The sequence below is a fragment of the Serinus canaria genome, chromosome 1, assembly GCF_022539315.1.
Source record: "Serinus canaria isolate serCan28SL12 chromosome 1, serCan2020, whole genome shotgun sequence".
Taxonomy (NCBI): Eukaryota; Metazoa; Chordata; class Aves; order Passeriformes; family Fringillidae; genus Serinus; species Serinus canaria.
This window is the reverse complement of record NC_066313.1, coordinates 2,839,596-2,854,472: the sequence shown is the minus strand read 5'-3', so window position 1 is coordinate 2,854,472 and position 14,877 is coordinate 2,839,596. Positions and strand designations below refer to the sequence as shown.

The 14,877-nt window shown below is 37.6% G+C and overlaps 2 protein-coding genes across 5 annotated transcripts in view; one reads left to right on the top strand and one right to left on the bottom strand.

Annotated features, from left to right (window-relative positions):
• The window catches only part of ARL13B (ADP ribosylation factor like GTPase 13B), a 33,027-nt gene that overhangs the window by 12,931 nt on the left and 5,219 nt on the right, over positions 1-14,877 (bottom strand). For all 4 annotated transcript variants that reach the window (XM_030234223.2, XM_030234222.2, XM_030234224.2 and 1 more), the window contains one exon: positions 13,815-14,064. In XM_030234223.2, the coding sequence (XP_030090083.1) occupies positions 13,815-14,064 (250 nt within the window). The remainder of the gene's footprint in view (positions 1-13,814; positions 14,065-14,877) is intronic.
• Positions 436-11,887, top strand: STX19 (syntaxin 19). The gene is made up of 2 exons (XM_018916905.3): positions 436-813; positions 8,863-11,887. Exon 2 carries the CDS (start codon positions 8,968-8,970, stop codon positions 9,844-9,846), a length of 879 nt encoding a protein of 292 aa, XP_018772450.1. The 5' UTR covers positions 436-813; positions 8,863-8,967; the 3' UTR covers positions 9,847-11,887.

Here is a 14,877-nt window from a genome sequence, read left to right as displayed (position 1 = left end):
TAGCTCAGTGGCGGTTTGACACTAACATCCCACAGCTCGCAGTAGCTGCTGATTTTTAACCTCTAACACCTTGGAAGGTGTCATATTTGTCTTTCTGGTCAATTAGCTTCCACTTTCTCTGCAGCAAGACTGACAAAAACATGGCTGAGGTAGCTGGAAAAGCAGCTGTCTCTGCCTATCCTCCCCAGGAACTGAAGTGGTTTTGCTGAGGTCCATCTACTGCTGGACACCCCTGCCCATTTCAGACTTTAGGTCAAACTTCTAAACGTACTTCAAGTATTTTCAAGATATTGTAGTAAAATGCATGATCTGCAGGGGCTTTTTTAATCCCCATGAACAGATGCACCTACCCTCAATAATTCCTTTTCCCTCCATGCTTTGGTGCAGAAGAAAGCAAAGCCTGCAGTTACACTTGTGCTTCCAAGGTAGGCAGTGCTCCACTTGCAGCTTCTAAAGAGCTGCTCCAAGGCACTTCCTGCTGCTGGGCACTGCGAGGGATCCGCCTCCCAGCAGGGCTGGCTTTCAAACAGGCACAACCAGATTCCCCAGGCACAAAGTAATCAATTTGCCTGTCTCCTGCAGTTGCAGAAGGCAGTTTCTCTCTCACTCCACCTACCACTCCTGAGGATGATCACATTTGGACGAGGATAGAAGAATTTAAAGCAGGAGGAATGAAGGAAATACTTAATGGAATGTTACTCAAGACAAGTTGCCTAGGGAATATTCTGGAAAAATGTTTTTTGGGATTATACTGAAGCTTAACCTCAGGAGTTCCTGTGTAAAGGGTAAAAGCCACCAGCACAAGATTCAGAGGTAAATACTCTTCTCTTACTTAATGTTTCTAAATTTGCAAATATCAGAAAAAGGCTTTGTAGTGGGATTTAGAAGTGTCGAGACATAAAAATAATAGATATCTGCCTTGCAAAGAGTTAGGTATTTCTGTGGGTGAATATGGACTCAGAGCTCTGCTGCTCTTGCACAGGAACACCAGGGTTTGAGGCAAGTTTTATGCAAAAAAAACCCTTCTTTTGGGAATACATCAGTTTTCTTAAAAGACAGACCTTGATTTTATTTTTCCAAATCAGCTGAGCTTCATCTATAGCAATTTTCCATGTTTAAAAACCTGTAGGAGGTATATATCAAAACACACTTGAAAGCACAGCAGAGTGGCTGTTAGTTTATCATATTAAGTTTGCTGAGTAAGAAGCTTTCATCTATAAAATCATGCTTGGCTTGTTTCAGTTTCACATGAAGTATATATGAATTGTCTTAGTGTAACAAACGTACCTCATGCAAGAAATAAAGAGAAAGTTGGCACCTACTGCTTTTAGATCAAGTAGGATTTTTCTAAGCAACTGGAGAGCTTTTCAACTTTAAGAGTCAGGGGAAACAATGTGGAAAGGGAGTGTTATGTGTGCATTGGCACAACTGACATCTACAGCTCAGGGACAATATTTCTCTTAGAAGCCACTTCTGCCAGAGAAAAACAAAGTCTGAATGCTATGGAAGTTCCTTGACCTGTCTTTAAAAACTCAATTACTGAGCAAAGAGGGGGGAAAAAACCCCAACAGAAACCAAACTGGTATTAAAAGTTTACTCTGCAATACAAAATCTGTAAAAATGTCTCAGATGCTACTTTTGGGGTTATATTTATTTAGAATCAGTGATCACAACCCCAAAATTTTGTGTCAGATCTGCATAGTGTCCATCAAAATTAATGAAGAGCAAAGCATCCCTAAGGTCAAAATATTACAGCATCAGAACAATCTCCATGATTGGGAGCTACTATGGGAAAATGAATCTTTATGAGAATGGTTTACCTACGATCAAGATTAGTCTTCAAGGCTACTTCAAGAAGTCATAGCTTTAAGGGATGGAATTAGCTGGGAAAACAAAGCCAGAACCGTTGAAATTAACTACAGTCTAAACAAGGGGAAAGAACAATGCCATATTCTTCACTCTACAGTGAATCTTCTATTTTAAAAATGCTGCTCTACCCTTTTTCCCTTTGGAATTTTTATCCCTCATCCATTAACCTTTATCTTGAGCAATCCTGTGGACAGCCATCACAAGGATGTTTTATTCCAAAGAAGTGAGGCCTCAGCAGATGCAGCCTGAAAAACTTTGTCTCTTTATGCTTTGCTTATTTTAACATCCACGAAAGTCGAACTCCTGACCTACACACAGGCAAAAATAAATTACTTGTCTGCTTGTTTTGCTTGTTCCTTCTTCTTCAATTATTGGCAATTCACGAGGTTTTTGAGGAAGTCATGGAAAATATAATAATTCATACTTTTAACAGACAAATAGAAGAACAGACCAAGAATTTAAGTGGCTCATGGAAGGCACTCTTGATGAAGTTCTGAGCCTGCTCTATCAGATGATTTTTTGCAGACTGCCTTCCAAATGGAAGTGTTCAAAGATCTTCAAGCACATTCTTCTTTAGCATTTTAAGCCCCTGCCCCTTCTGGGCTGCTGACAACAATGACAAACCTGTCAGTAAATTCTGATGGTTAACATGTGGCTCCTTCTCAAATTACGAGACTTAATTTCAATTTATGCCTTCAATTCTCATGCAAAACAATACTTTGACTATTATGGTTAACTGTAATTAGAAAAAGGTGAATAAAGTGCTACAAGATTATTGACCTGCTTTCTTGCAACTTCAGGGAGCTATAGGAGACATTTCAGTAAGTCAACACTTTCCCTAGACAGTTCCTCCAGGTCACTTTTAAATAAGAGAACAGTTAAAACTAAGATTCTAAACTCCTGTTTGCAATATCTCTAGGCAACTTTAGTCTCCTATTAGCTTTTGAACTGGTCATAAGAACAGCAATTATAATTTGTTTCATTTTCTTAAGTGGCCTCATTCTCACCACAGGTCTGAATCATATTCCTATTTACTGAAAACGTTTCCTGACACACTGCTCTGCTATCAGTTCAATCCCACCTCTTAGTCAAACAGGCTGCAGCCAATGATGTCTGAGCTCACCTAAAGCAAGTTATGTTCAGCTTCCAGATGTGTAATTCCAAAACAAATGACAATAAGTGACATGACAATATATTTTTGGACAAGATTAAAAAAAAAAAAAAAAAGTGAATTGGTTTTTTATACTCTATTTCACCTTGATATATCAAACCATAGGCAAATTCAGTATAGTCAAATTGCCTGTATGTTTTTAAAAAAAAACTACCTTACATTTATTACAGGTGAGTTCCAAGGCTGTGATAGGCAGCTTTGTGGTCTGACAGAGATGAAATGGGAATGTAAAGCAGATGAGATGGTGCACAGCACAAATTCTGAGTCTGCACTTCTACTGTCAGGAAGACAAATCTCTCACACCATTTAAGAGCCATAGAAAGCTGTTAAGTATGAATTCAAACTACATATCCTATTAAATGGAAACAATTCCACCTGTACTTTATCCTACTGGAGCCCTTTCTCTTGCTTCTGTTTTATTTTCAAGTACTGCTTCCAAATATATCAATATTTGGACATTAATGAAGTGATCTTGGGCAAAGAAGATCATGACTTTCCTTCTAGGGTTCTGTGACCTCTAGGTTTGTGAGGATTCCTAAAGAACACTACTGACAGCAAATCTCTGGTTAAACAGGTGAAAAAAAACCTCCATCAAAACATGAAGTTCTTACCAATTACAGAGAATTAGCTGCAGACTAAGTGACTTGCAGAGTGAGGTCATTGTTTTGTCAGTGAGGTGCAGTGTCCATCACCCTCACTGGGAACTATGTCAGTGCAAAAGCATGAACTCTTCACCTTCTATAACCCAAAGTATCAGCAGGAATGTCTGTAGACATGGAAATGCTGGGAGATGCTTTTCCTCAAATCTACATCTGCAGCCACACAATCATAACAAAGATGTCAAAACTCCAAGGAACAAGCTCAGATTTGCAGCTGATTCACTCTTTGTATCTTTGAACCAAATACTTCAAAAATAGCAAAACACCAGTGCAACACAGATATATCTCCTACAACATGACTGTGTTACAGATTTGTGGTTAAAGGCTCAAGATTATCTTGAGTCTCTTCTCCCTCTCTCAATGTCTCTTGAAAAACTCACTCCAGAACAGCATGATTTGGCTCCACTTTTCCAGCAACTTTGGCCTAATTCTTCCCCACATTATGACTTTTTTAAATACTCAGGTCTGCTTTACTGTATTTGTATTTCTTGGTTTTACTTAATATCCACATTTCTCCACCTCCCACAATCCATTTCACATTAATTAGAGAATTCCCAAGCTATCTTGCTTCAAATGCAGCATTTCTATTCTTGCACATTCTGGTAATTTTGGTTTCCCTGGGGAAGTCTTGTGGCAGTTTTTACACAGTGATAGGACAAGGCTGAAGTGTTTTATATGTAAGAGGAAAGATTTACATCACACATTGGGACAAAATTCTTTGCTATGAAGGTGGGGAGGCTCTGGCACAGGTTGCCCAGAGAGAAGTTGTGATGATTCACTTTGCTGAAACTGTTACTGATTTTGCTCTATCATCTCATCTGTGGCATATTTTTAGGCAGGGGAAGCTCTCTGCCTTTGGTATTTTCTTGTTGAACCACTCCCACACTTTCCACAAACAGAAACTTGAATGTACAACTATATTTAAGTATGTTTTTCCAAGGTCTTATCTCACAACAGAGATGCTTAAGAGGATGTTTTCATCCAACCACCTTGTGTTTTATAATCCTTGGTTTAATAAGTATGTTTGTTTACAAGGTATTTAAGTTAAATGAAACTATACAAACAAAGGAGAAACTAAATGTATCTTACAGCAAGATGTCCTACTTCAGTGACCTTAGATTCATCTCTGAGTAACACGGCAAGATTTCAAAACACCAAACAAGTGCCTTCTTACCTTGTGAGAACATGAGAGAGCACAAACTGAATTTCAACTCAAAACACCAGCTTTCCCCAAAGACTAATGTAAGGATTTTAAAGTATGTCCATTTAAATAGTATTTGTGTCTCACTAATTTTTTTGTTGCTAACTTAATACATTTATGCAGTAATCTAGCTCCAGAGTATGACTCCAAGATTTACTCATTGCCATTGTGCTCAGAAAAAAGTTAGATGGGTTTCTTGGCACCACATGACAGAGCTGTAATGTAATTCCACTGCAGCTTGGAAATGAGTAAGAAATAATAATAATTAAAAAAAAAATGTTTAGGATTACATGTAACATGAAATTCCCTTGGGACTCAATGCCTGAAAGTCTACCCAATGCCCTTAACTGACTCATAGTTAGGGGTCAGGAAAACAAGCCTACTCTTATTTTTGGTGCAATCATTTAAAAAAAACCAAACAAAAAAACCCTCCCAAAACCAAAAAAACACACTAACAAACAAAAATCCAGCAGTTTCAGCAGAGGCAAAGAAGGCAGCATGAGCCAGAACACAGATCATAGATACCAAAGAGCTCTTAAAGAGAGGATTCTGTTCCTTGATTGCCTGCAAGTCCTCTTCTCTAGAAGATACAAAACCCAAGGTGAGGTGGCAAATTGTATCAAAGATCAAATAGAAACAGAGCCTTTGCTGACAGGCATTTTAATCAAAGTGCTGAATAACTAAGAAATAGTGAACAAAAGCAGAAATTAAAATTAACAGGAGGCTTTGGTAATTTGGGGACCGGGGAAGAAATAAAAAAATCCAACGAAGCCAAATTAGAAGACATTAAACCCAAGTACAACCAGAAACAAGAGAATTCCATACAATTAACTTTCCTACTTCACATATCTAATTATATCTTTTAACTTAATGTAGCCCAAATCTTATTTTTGGATGTTGGCTCCATGTTTCCTGAGTCTACTGATAAATTTATCACACAGGTGGAAGAACATTCTATGTGGTTGCTTTGCAATTAAGCGAGTGGACCTTTCAACTTACCTTTTTTTTTCAAATGCAGAAGATAATATAAAAAATTTAGTTTCTGTCAAACTCATTATCTTTGAGTTCTAGACATATTTTATCATGATGACAGATTCTAATGGTGGTCCAGCTACCAGGATCTATTATTCCCCTAGTCAGTGTGCTGAGGTAATTGTCTTTATCAAGACTTCCCCAGTCACACATGGCATCTGTTTAAATGGAGAGATTCACATAACCCTGTTCCTGAGAAGCAACACAGTCAGGTTATCACAAGGCAAAGAGTCTTGCAATACCCTTAAAATATATTTGACAAGGATGTGAAAATTGCATTTCTGAATCTGCCAACTATATATAACTGTAGATGGCTATAGATAAAGATGCTTCAAGAAGAACAAACTTAATTACCAAGGGGTTTGCATACTGATAACTGCAATGGGCAGTGAATGTAGGGACCACACTAAGTCACTGGAGTGCTTTCAGTCCACATATTCCATAGAATGGGCATTTTCTCCCTTTACTGACAAAAACTTCAAGGAAAGTGAAGTGCTTTCATCTCAATCAAAAGAAAAACAGGATGTGCCCCTATATACAAACACGTAGGACAAAACAAGGACTCAGTAAATGAACAGAGCTTGTTGTGGAACACTCAAGAAGCCAAGCCAACAATTTCCAAGGTTATCTCTGTCATGAAGACATCCTCATTTCTTTGAAACCAGCGTGTGTTCCAATTGCCAGTATAATCAAGCACAATTATTGGCAAGCCTGTTCAGTAGCAGGCTTTGAAGGCAAGCCCAACAGTTGAGAAGATATGAAACTAAGATTCAATTGCTTGCATTCCAGTCTTTTGTGAGACTGATCTTTAAACAAGAAAAAAAAACCCTCCAGTATTTTCTGCAACAATATATGCAGATTTATTTTGCAGTTCTGTGGTTCCTCCCTCCAGCCCAAGGAACACAGGCTATTTCGAGAGCAATGCACCAGTTCTCTTGGACACAAGAAATTCTTGTCACCTCACAGCATAAGCATTAATGGTGCCCTTAGAACTTGCTTGTAATCCCAGGTTTGCCCAGCCCTGCTAAATTACCATGGGTCAGCAGATGTGTGAGGCTGGACTAGAACAGATTTTCAGGTCACTTCTCTGAAGCCCTGTTTAGCAGCCCTGGGTCCTTTCACATGCCCCAGGCTGAACTTTCCCTGTTGGTGGTGCCAAGCAGCTCTGGAACATTCCTGAAAAATGTTATCTGGGAGAAACTGCCTGACTTCTGCCATGGGGACATCCACTGAAAAGTTCAGTAGTGGAGAAGCATTACTGTCATGAAATAAACACATTTTGCATTTTCCTCACCCCAGGGTAACACTCTCCAATAAATAACTTGCAAACTTGTCTGATCACAAGTCTTCTCTTCATGTGAATCAACAAACACTAAATTCAAATATTAAGGCATTAAGAGGAAAAAAAAAGCAGTAAGGAAAATCTGCACTAGGGTAGAATATCAACATTTTTCTCATGACTGACCTCTGAAGCATTTCACATTTTGTTTTTCAGCTAATCCTCCTGCAGAAAGCCAGATTTAAGTCTGTGAAGATGTGTTCACACTGCTCAACTCCATAACTTATACAAAGAAAATCTATTTAGAGATTTTAAATATTCATAGGAGAGCAGAGATACCTCAACAGTATCATTTGGAATTGTTCAAAGAGAAGAAAATCATTTGCATATTGACAGGCTACTGGATGGACCCTTTGCAGTTTCTAGAAATGCATCTTTTGGCTACCATTAAGAAATCCTACATTTGCTTGCTAAGAAAAAATAAAATCTGTAGAATCAGGGTTTAATAAGTTGCACCTATTTAATGCTTCTATTTCAGAAAACAGCCCTAAAAGCTCTGAAAGAGCCAGAAGATACCACTGCGCTGTTTAACCTTTATGCTTGAACAGCCCTTTGAAAGCCACACATCTGATTGAACCAGAAGACCCTAAGTAAAAAATCCCATAATCTTCTAGCCCTGAACATGTTACTTCTTACTGAAATCTTCCCTTCTTGATCACAGTCCAAGGAAATCATTTATGTAGCGTTTGAGAAAAATACCTTCTTCCCTGTGATTAAAAATAGCTGAACTTAGTTTCCATTGGGCGTGTTTTAGAAAATATCTTGCTCTTAATTATCTCTCCAGTAAAGCTTGCGCAACAGCTAGGGAATAAAACAAAACTGTATCTGCTTTCTGTTAAATAAGAAACAGCACTGAATTGTAGCCCACTGTGGTTCATAATGCATGTTTGCATCAATTTTATAAAGAATGTAAATGACAGTGTAAGAACAGATAACAGTAATTCAAAAAGGCTTAGAAAATCTTTATGCTGCATTAGTGATATGGATTCAACTTCATAAAAACTTAAACATAAAAATTAATTTATTTTCATGCTAAATTATTAGAGTTCTTAAATTATGAGAATTCTGTTCTGTTTTCTTGTAGCTGCTTCAGTTACTGTCAAACTCCCCGGGCAAGGAAAATGGAGAAAGGTTTTTGAGAGTGGCCAAATTAATAATCTTAATGCGCGCCAGAATGCTGATTCTTTACAAAGTCTGTCTCATCATCTCAAAAACTGCAATATTTCCTTCTGAGAATCCAAAAATGGCACAGCCACAATCACTTCTATTTCCAGAAAGATCTATAGGTTGATTAGTTTTCATCAAGTAAAGAGTAACGAGAAAATAACTGGAGTTACTTCTCTTTTCCTCCCCAAAATAAAAGTCCTCTGTACGTTTCCCTAGTCTAAGTTCTATGCGCTGCAACACAAATACCCCAAAAAAGACCTTGGCCTGCAAATCACAACTTGTTCAGAACACCCCCCATTCCTACTCATTGCTACTTTTACTTTGGTGCAGAGGGAAAATGTTCATGTTCTTGAAAAGCTCCAAAACTACTTTTCATATATACATATAACCACTAACATTGATTGTTGTTACATTTTGATTACAGTGCAATGAAACAAACCAAACAAAAAAGATACTGGAATTAACTTCCTGTGTTGCAAGAAGAGAGAAAAAAAAAAAAAAACAGCAAAGAATCCTGACCACAAAAACGATGAGAGACCGTCTGCAAGAGCTCAGACTGAGGGCTAAGGAACTACAGATGGGTGGGGAAAACAATGGGGCAACTGTACAAGAAGAGGAGCAGGAGGAGTTTGAACAGCAGGCCATTATTTATGAAAAGGAGCCCATAACTGAAAGGCACTTGCACGAAATCCAGAAGCTTCAGAACGATATTAATAACCTGGTGGAAGAAGTCAATAAATTCAGCCAACAACAAAAAAGCCTCGTGTCTTCAATGAGAAGATTCAGCGTTCTCAAAAAGGAATCGAACATAGCGAGGGAGATCAAACTGCAAGCAGAACACGTCCGCAGAGGTTTGGATGAGCTGTCCAAAACAGTGAGGAAAGCTGAGAACGAGCAGGGCCCGGCCAGAGCCACGGTGAGGATCCTGGCGGCCCAGCACGCCTTCCTGTCCCACCGCTACCTGCAGGCCATGCTCTCCTACAACGAGGCCATCACCGCCAAGCAGGACAAGTGCAGGACCTTCATCCTCCGCCAGCTTGAGGTGGCTGGGAAAGAGGTGTCTGAGGAGGAGGTCAATGATATGCTCCAGCAAGGAAAATGGGAGATTTTCAATGAAAATCTGCTCACTGAAGTCAAGATTACTAAAGCTCAGCTGTCAGAGATTGAGCAGAGACACAAAGAACTGGTCAATCTGGAGAACCAGATCAAAGATGTGAAAGAACTCTTTATCCAGATCTCACTTCTGGTGGAGGAGCAAGGGCAGATGATCAACAACATAGAAATCTACATGAACAACGCTCAAGAATATACTCAAGCATCTAAAGAAAAGTTTGGGCTTGCAGTCAGGTATAAAAGAAGAAACCCTTGCAAAGCAATTTGCTGCTGGTGTTGTCCGTGCTGCAGATGACACCAGAAATGAACTGTTTGAAATATCAGTGGTTCCTCCACACCAAACTGATCTTGGAAAGCACTCTTGGGAGTGCTCAACTGCTTCAACTGCTCACTTCTCAACTGCTCACTTCTCTTCCCATTTTCCCTTCAGCAGAGCTCTCAGGAAAAACTGCATCCGTCTTTCAAGACAGAGTAAAGAATTTTATGGTTTTCACAGAAACACGTGAACTACGGGAAAGGATCAAAGGATGAAAGTGACATGTTTTTTGGTTCTTAGAAACTTCTTCAAAGTTTAGAAGTTCTAAAGTTTAGTTTGGTTGTTCAAACTAAAACAGTGTGGCAACAAGCTCCCTGTGCTGTTGGGAGGCATTGAAAATATTGTTAATCTCAAAGACAGGATTCATAAAAAGGTTTTACTTACTTTTCACAAAATAATAATAAGTATTTTTAATTGTCTTGTGGTTTTTTAGCATTTATATTTACTTGCTCAAATTCTAAACAGTTTTTTTCCCCAGGAATCTAAAATTCTACTAAACAAATCTCCACACATAAAGCAGACACCATTAGTAACAATCCAGAATGGGATGCCTAAACCAAACAAGAGGTCAGAAAACTTATGAGGAATGTTTCAATACTACATCTGTAGGAAAACTTCATAAACTTTTCATAATTGACACAGAGATATTTATATTATTCAGCTCTACAGGCAGAGACCTACCAGGATAGGGGAATATGATCCTTAATTACACACTCACAAGGCACATTCTTAATGCTGCTTATCCTACCTAAATACACAATCACATTTGCAGTCTCACTTTTGCTAGCACAAAAATTATTGAGAAAATAGAACTCCATCCTTACACCCCCTACTCCTCCCCCATAATCTAGAAGCAGAAAATTATTTAGGGTGGAAGGAACCTCTTGCAACCAATAGCTCTCCATGCAATTGAACAGACAATAGCAATGTAACTGAGACAAAAAAGTTTTTTCCAAAAAGAAATTTTTAACAAAAATCCACACTAAAACCAAACAGCACACCAGAAATGTATTCCTGAACTGCTTTGTGCTGTGCAAAGACATTTTATTTGGATAGTCAGAGAAGGCAGAAAAAACTGCACTGCAATTCAGCAAGTGAACTGGATGTCTTTAGTTGCACGTAGTGGGGAAAAAAAATAATCTACAATCAAAGTCATTTTCACATTGTGGCATTTAGAAATAGTTGGATTCCTTCCATCCCAGATAAAAACTGCAACAGAAATTAACTGCTATCAAAATACAATCAAAGCTCTGAACCTTAAAGTAAAAAATACTATTTACACAGTAGCAACAAAAAATAAACTTAGATGATGACATCACTGAAAAGATTTCATTAAATCCTCTCCCCTAACTGCATATATTAAAAATACCTTCATATTCCAAGGGCAGAGTAGAAATTAGCCAATAAACAAGAGCTGTACTTCCAATAGTGGAGTAAAACTCAAGTTTTCAAAAATCAAGTTTTAATATGTAGGAAAAGAGCTGGCTGAATTTATTTCCAGATGTAAATTGGTAAGAAACAGGCAAAACATAAAACACACTGAAGGAGAACTGGAAAGTGAGAAAGACTTGTGGAAAACTTTTCCTTGATAAGGGGGTACTATTAACTGAAAATAAATAGCATGAAATAATAGTATGAGCTACAGTTTACACTGAATTTGATATTGAGCATTCAGAATTATTAGCAGCAGAAATTTGCAGTAATCATTGAAGTAACTTTCCAGTGTTTTCAGTAGTCACATAAATATGCAGAAAACCAAACAAAACCCAGCTGCAAATGTTCTATGAAGAAAAGTGAAACATTAATAGCTATAATCCCTTATCACCAAAATAACAGGTAGAAAGTAGCTTTCTCCTGACAAAATACCTGCCCAAAAAATCTCCTTGGTATAAAATATCAGTCACAGCACATGGACTTGCATTTCCTCTTGCACATGCTCCATGTCAACTTAAATTAAAAAAACCCACAAACAAAACAAACACTCCAAAAAAACACAACTAATCCCAAACAAAACCAGCATTTGCCTGCTAATATGATGTCTGTGTGCTCCTTTCTGATAAAATAAAGGACAAAAATAATCCTAAGTGAAGAAAAGTTAAACTTGTATATGTCTTGAGGATGCTGCCAGAAGAATTTACCCATAAACATAAATAAAGGGATAACACTGAACAATAAAAAACCCCAAAGGACAAGTTTAACATCTCTAAGTAATCTATACCAAGAGACAGTAAAAGACAATACTATCACATTTGAGGAAAATTGTCTTAAAATGATTCTGTGACACCTCATGGGCAGCAATAAATAACAACCAGGGAGAGCAGCAATTAAATTTGTACAAAGTATCACACTGAACATCAGATTTCTCATAGTCCCATATTTCTGTAAGGTAGAGTATTTAGCACCAATTTTATGTCCACATTGTGCAATTCAGCCTATTCTGCATATATTAAAATGCACTAATTAAAAAACGTAGCAAGGTATTAGGGAACTTATTGCTACATGGGTAGCAAGTATCTCATTATTAAAAAAAAAGCAAAACCAAAAAACCCACAAATGAAATCTGAACATTAAAATTAATATAATATTAAAAATGCTAACTTTCAGCATAAATTTGGAAATCTGACAATACAGGAGAGTTCTTAACTCAAGAGGCAGGCTCACATGGGAGCATAAACCAAAGAACTACTGGATCCCTCCACAGAATTGGGATACTGCAAAAGCAAATTCGGATCAAAGGCTTGAAATTGAATCTAATAAAAGGTAATATCATCAACAAACTTTGTTTAGCCACCATTAGAGCAATTAATAAATACATTCTGCCTTCTGATTAGCTACTGATAGAGATCAAAAAGCAGTATCAAGATCCAGGGGAGTGAATGAGTTCTCTGCAGGTCCAGTCAGCCAAACAAATATAACACCATTATAGGATTATAGAGATTTCTACCCCCCCAAAAAAAAACAGGCAACAAAACCAAAATACAACCTCAAACCCCCCCATAAAGTTGTATTTAATTAAAAACCACAGCACAGCTTTCCACAGTCACAGCTGCATTTTCATTTGAGTTAAACTAAGCTGGCTTTATTGCCTTGCCTGTGCCAGTAACATGGAGAGCAGTGAAAGGTAAAATCTAATCTATTTTCAACATAGACACCATTACTTTGCTGAACTACCCTACACTTCATCAACACAATTATCCAGGCTTAGCTTCAAATCAGCAGAGCATCACAACTTCTTAAAAATAAGAGGTCTATCCTCTTACCTGTACAGATTCTTTATGATAGCACAGGGATGTTGTGCAATTTATGCTTTATGGAGGTCTTATGCTCACCAAACATAAAGATATTGACTTAAAAAAACATTTTAAACTTTCAGAGTTTATTTTTTAACTTCAAAAGCATATTTGTTAGCAAATATTTTTGGTGTGGAATTTAAAAAAATATGTTCTTTCCAATATTTTTACAAACCTTATTAAACAGAGAAAAATCAGGTGCCCAAAACAATTAAAGCAAGCTTCCTTTAATGAGACTTTATTGATCATATATCAGCAGCACCATGTTTTAAGTGAAAAAGATATTTATTGCTGAGAGATCACCCTATTGCTGAGTATAATCAAGCATTTACCATTTAATTAATGGATGTAGGCATAAGTAGCAACAATATTTTTGCATCATGTTGCCACACCAAATTTGTAAAGCCTTTTAACCTAGCATTTCAAGTAACATTAGAATTTTAAAGCATTAATCCCACCTTGTTATTTTTCCATAGCTAATAAAAAAGGAGAGAAATAAATATCCCTGAGAAGGATAAAATAAAACATAAATCCATGAAGCTAATTGCAATATTGGTTAGTGCTAAAGTTACAGCATTATTAGTCATAAAAATAGTTCCTTAGGTCTAAATTCACCCAATTTCACATTATTAGGAGAACATTTGTTATGCTACTTACACTAACACAGGTTTTCCTGATATCTTAGGGCTTTTTAACACTTCTATCATGGCTTGTTTTGTTTCTTCCATTCTTTCAATGTCACTGGAATCCACCACAAATATGACCCCATAGGACTCAGCGTAATAATTCCTCCAGATATTCCGGATTCGTTTTCCACCTCCTAAATCAAAGATGGTGACTTCAAAGCGTCCCTGTTTAAGATTAATTTTGGAAAACCCAACTGTTGGAGCCACATCTTCAGGAGACTCTGTCAAAGAAGAAAGCCTTCAGTTTAAAGACGATTTTATTGAGGGATTTGTGTAGCAAAATTCACATTTTAAAAACATGGAGCAAAACCTCCTTGTTAAATATTGCTGACCACATTTTTGCTTATGTGAAGATTTCCCCTCTCCTCGGGGAATTATAAATTAACTAGTCTCTCAGCTAGTTATTTTACATTAATTTAGACAGGAGCACTGGGAGAGTGGGAAGGGAGGAGAAAACAGAGGGGCCCAAAAGGCAGATTTTAGTATTTCACACCACAGTTCCATTGCAGTGGTGGTTACTGTACTGCATTTTCACTTCCACTCATTTCCATGACAGTAATTAAACTTTGAGAAGCAAAAAAACCAAACCAGTCAATGCACTATGACCTGGGAACCCTTGTGCTCTGCCAAATTTATATTTTATCCTTCACGGTTGCCAAAACAGCTTCAGAAGTTCAAACTGACAGGCTGAGGTGAAATGACTGAAACCATGTTCTTCTGAGATATAAATTACTTGATTCCCTTTATTCAAGGTCAGGTTTTAGCCTTTGTTTGCTTATTTTTATTTGCTGCTTTTTTTTCTAATTTGCCCTGCAATATGCTAAAAAATGACAGATTTCTATTTAATACTTTTTGCTTCCTGTCTCCCTTTCCTGAGGGCAAAGAAAGTCTGGCCTCGCCTCACACCACTAAGCTGTGCCTGCAGGGCTGAGATAATTGGATCTCTGTTTTCTGCAGCTGGGGAGCACAAGGCAGGAGAAACATGGAAAATACAGCTTATTGAGAAGAAAAAAAATGAAGGCCTGCCTAAAAGC

What these genes read in the sequence shown, in the direction of transcription:
- STX19 (XM_018916905.3), top strand. Translation starts at nt 8,968, where the DNA reads ATGAGAGACCGTCTGCAAGAGCTCAGACTGAGGGCTAAGGAACTACAG.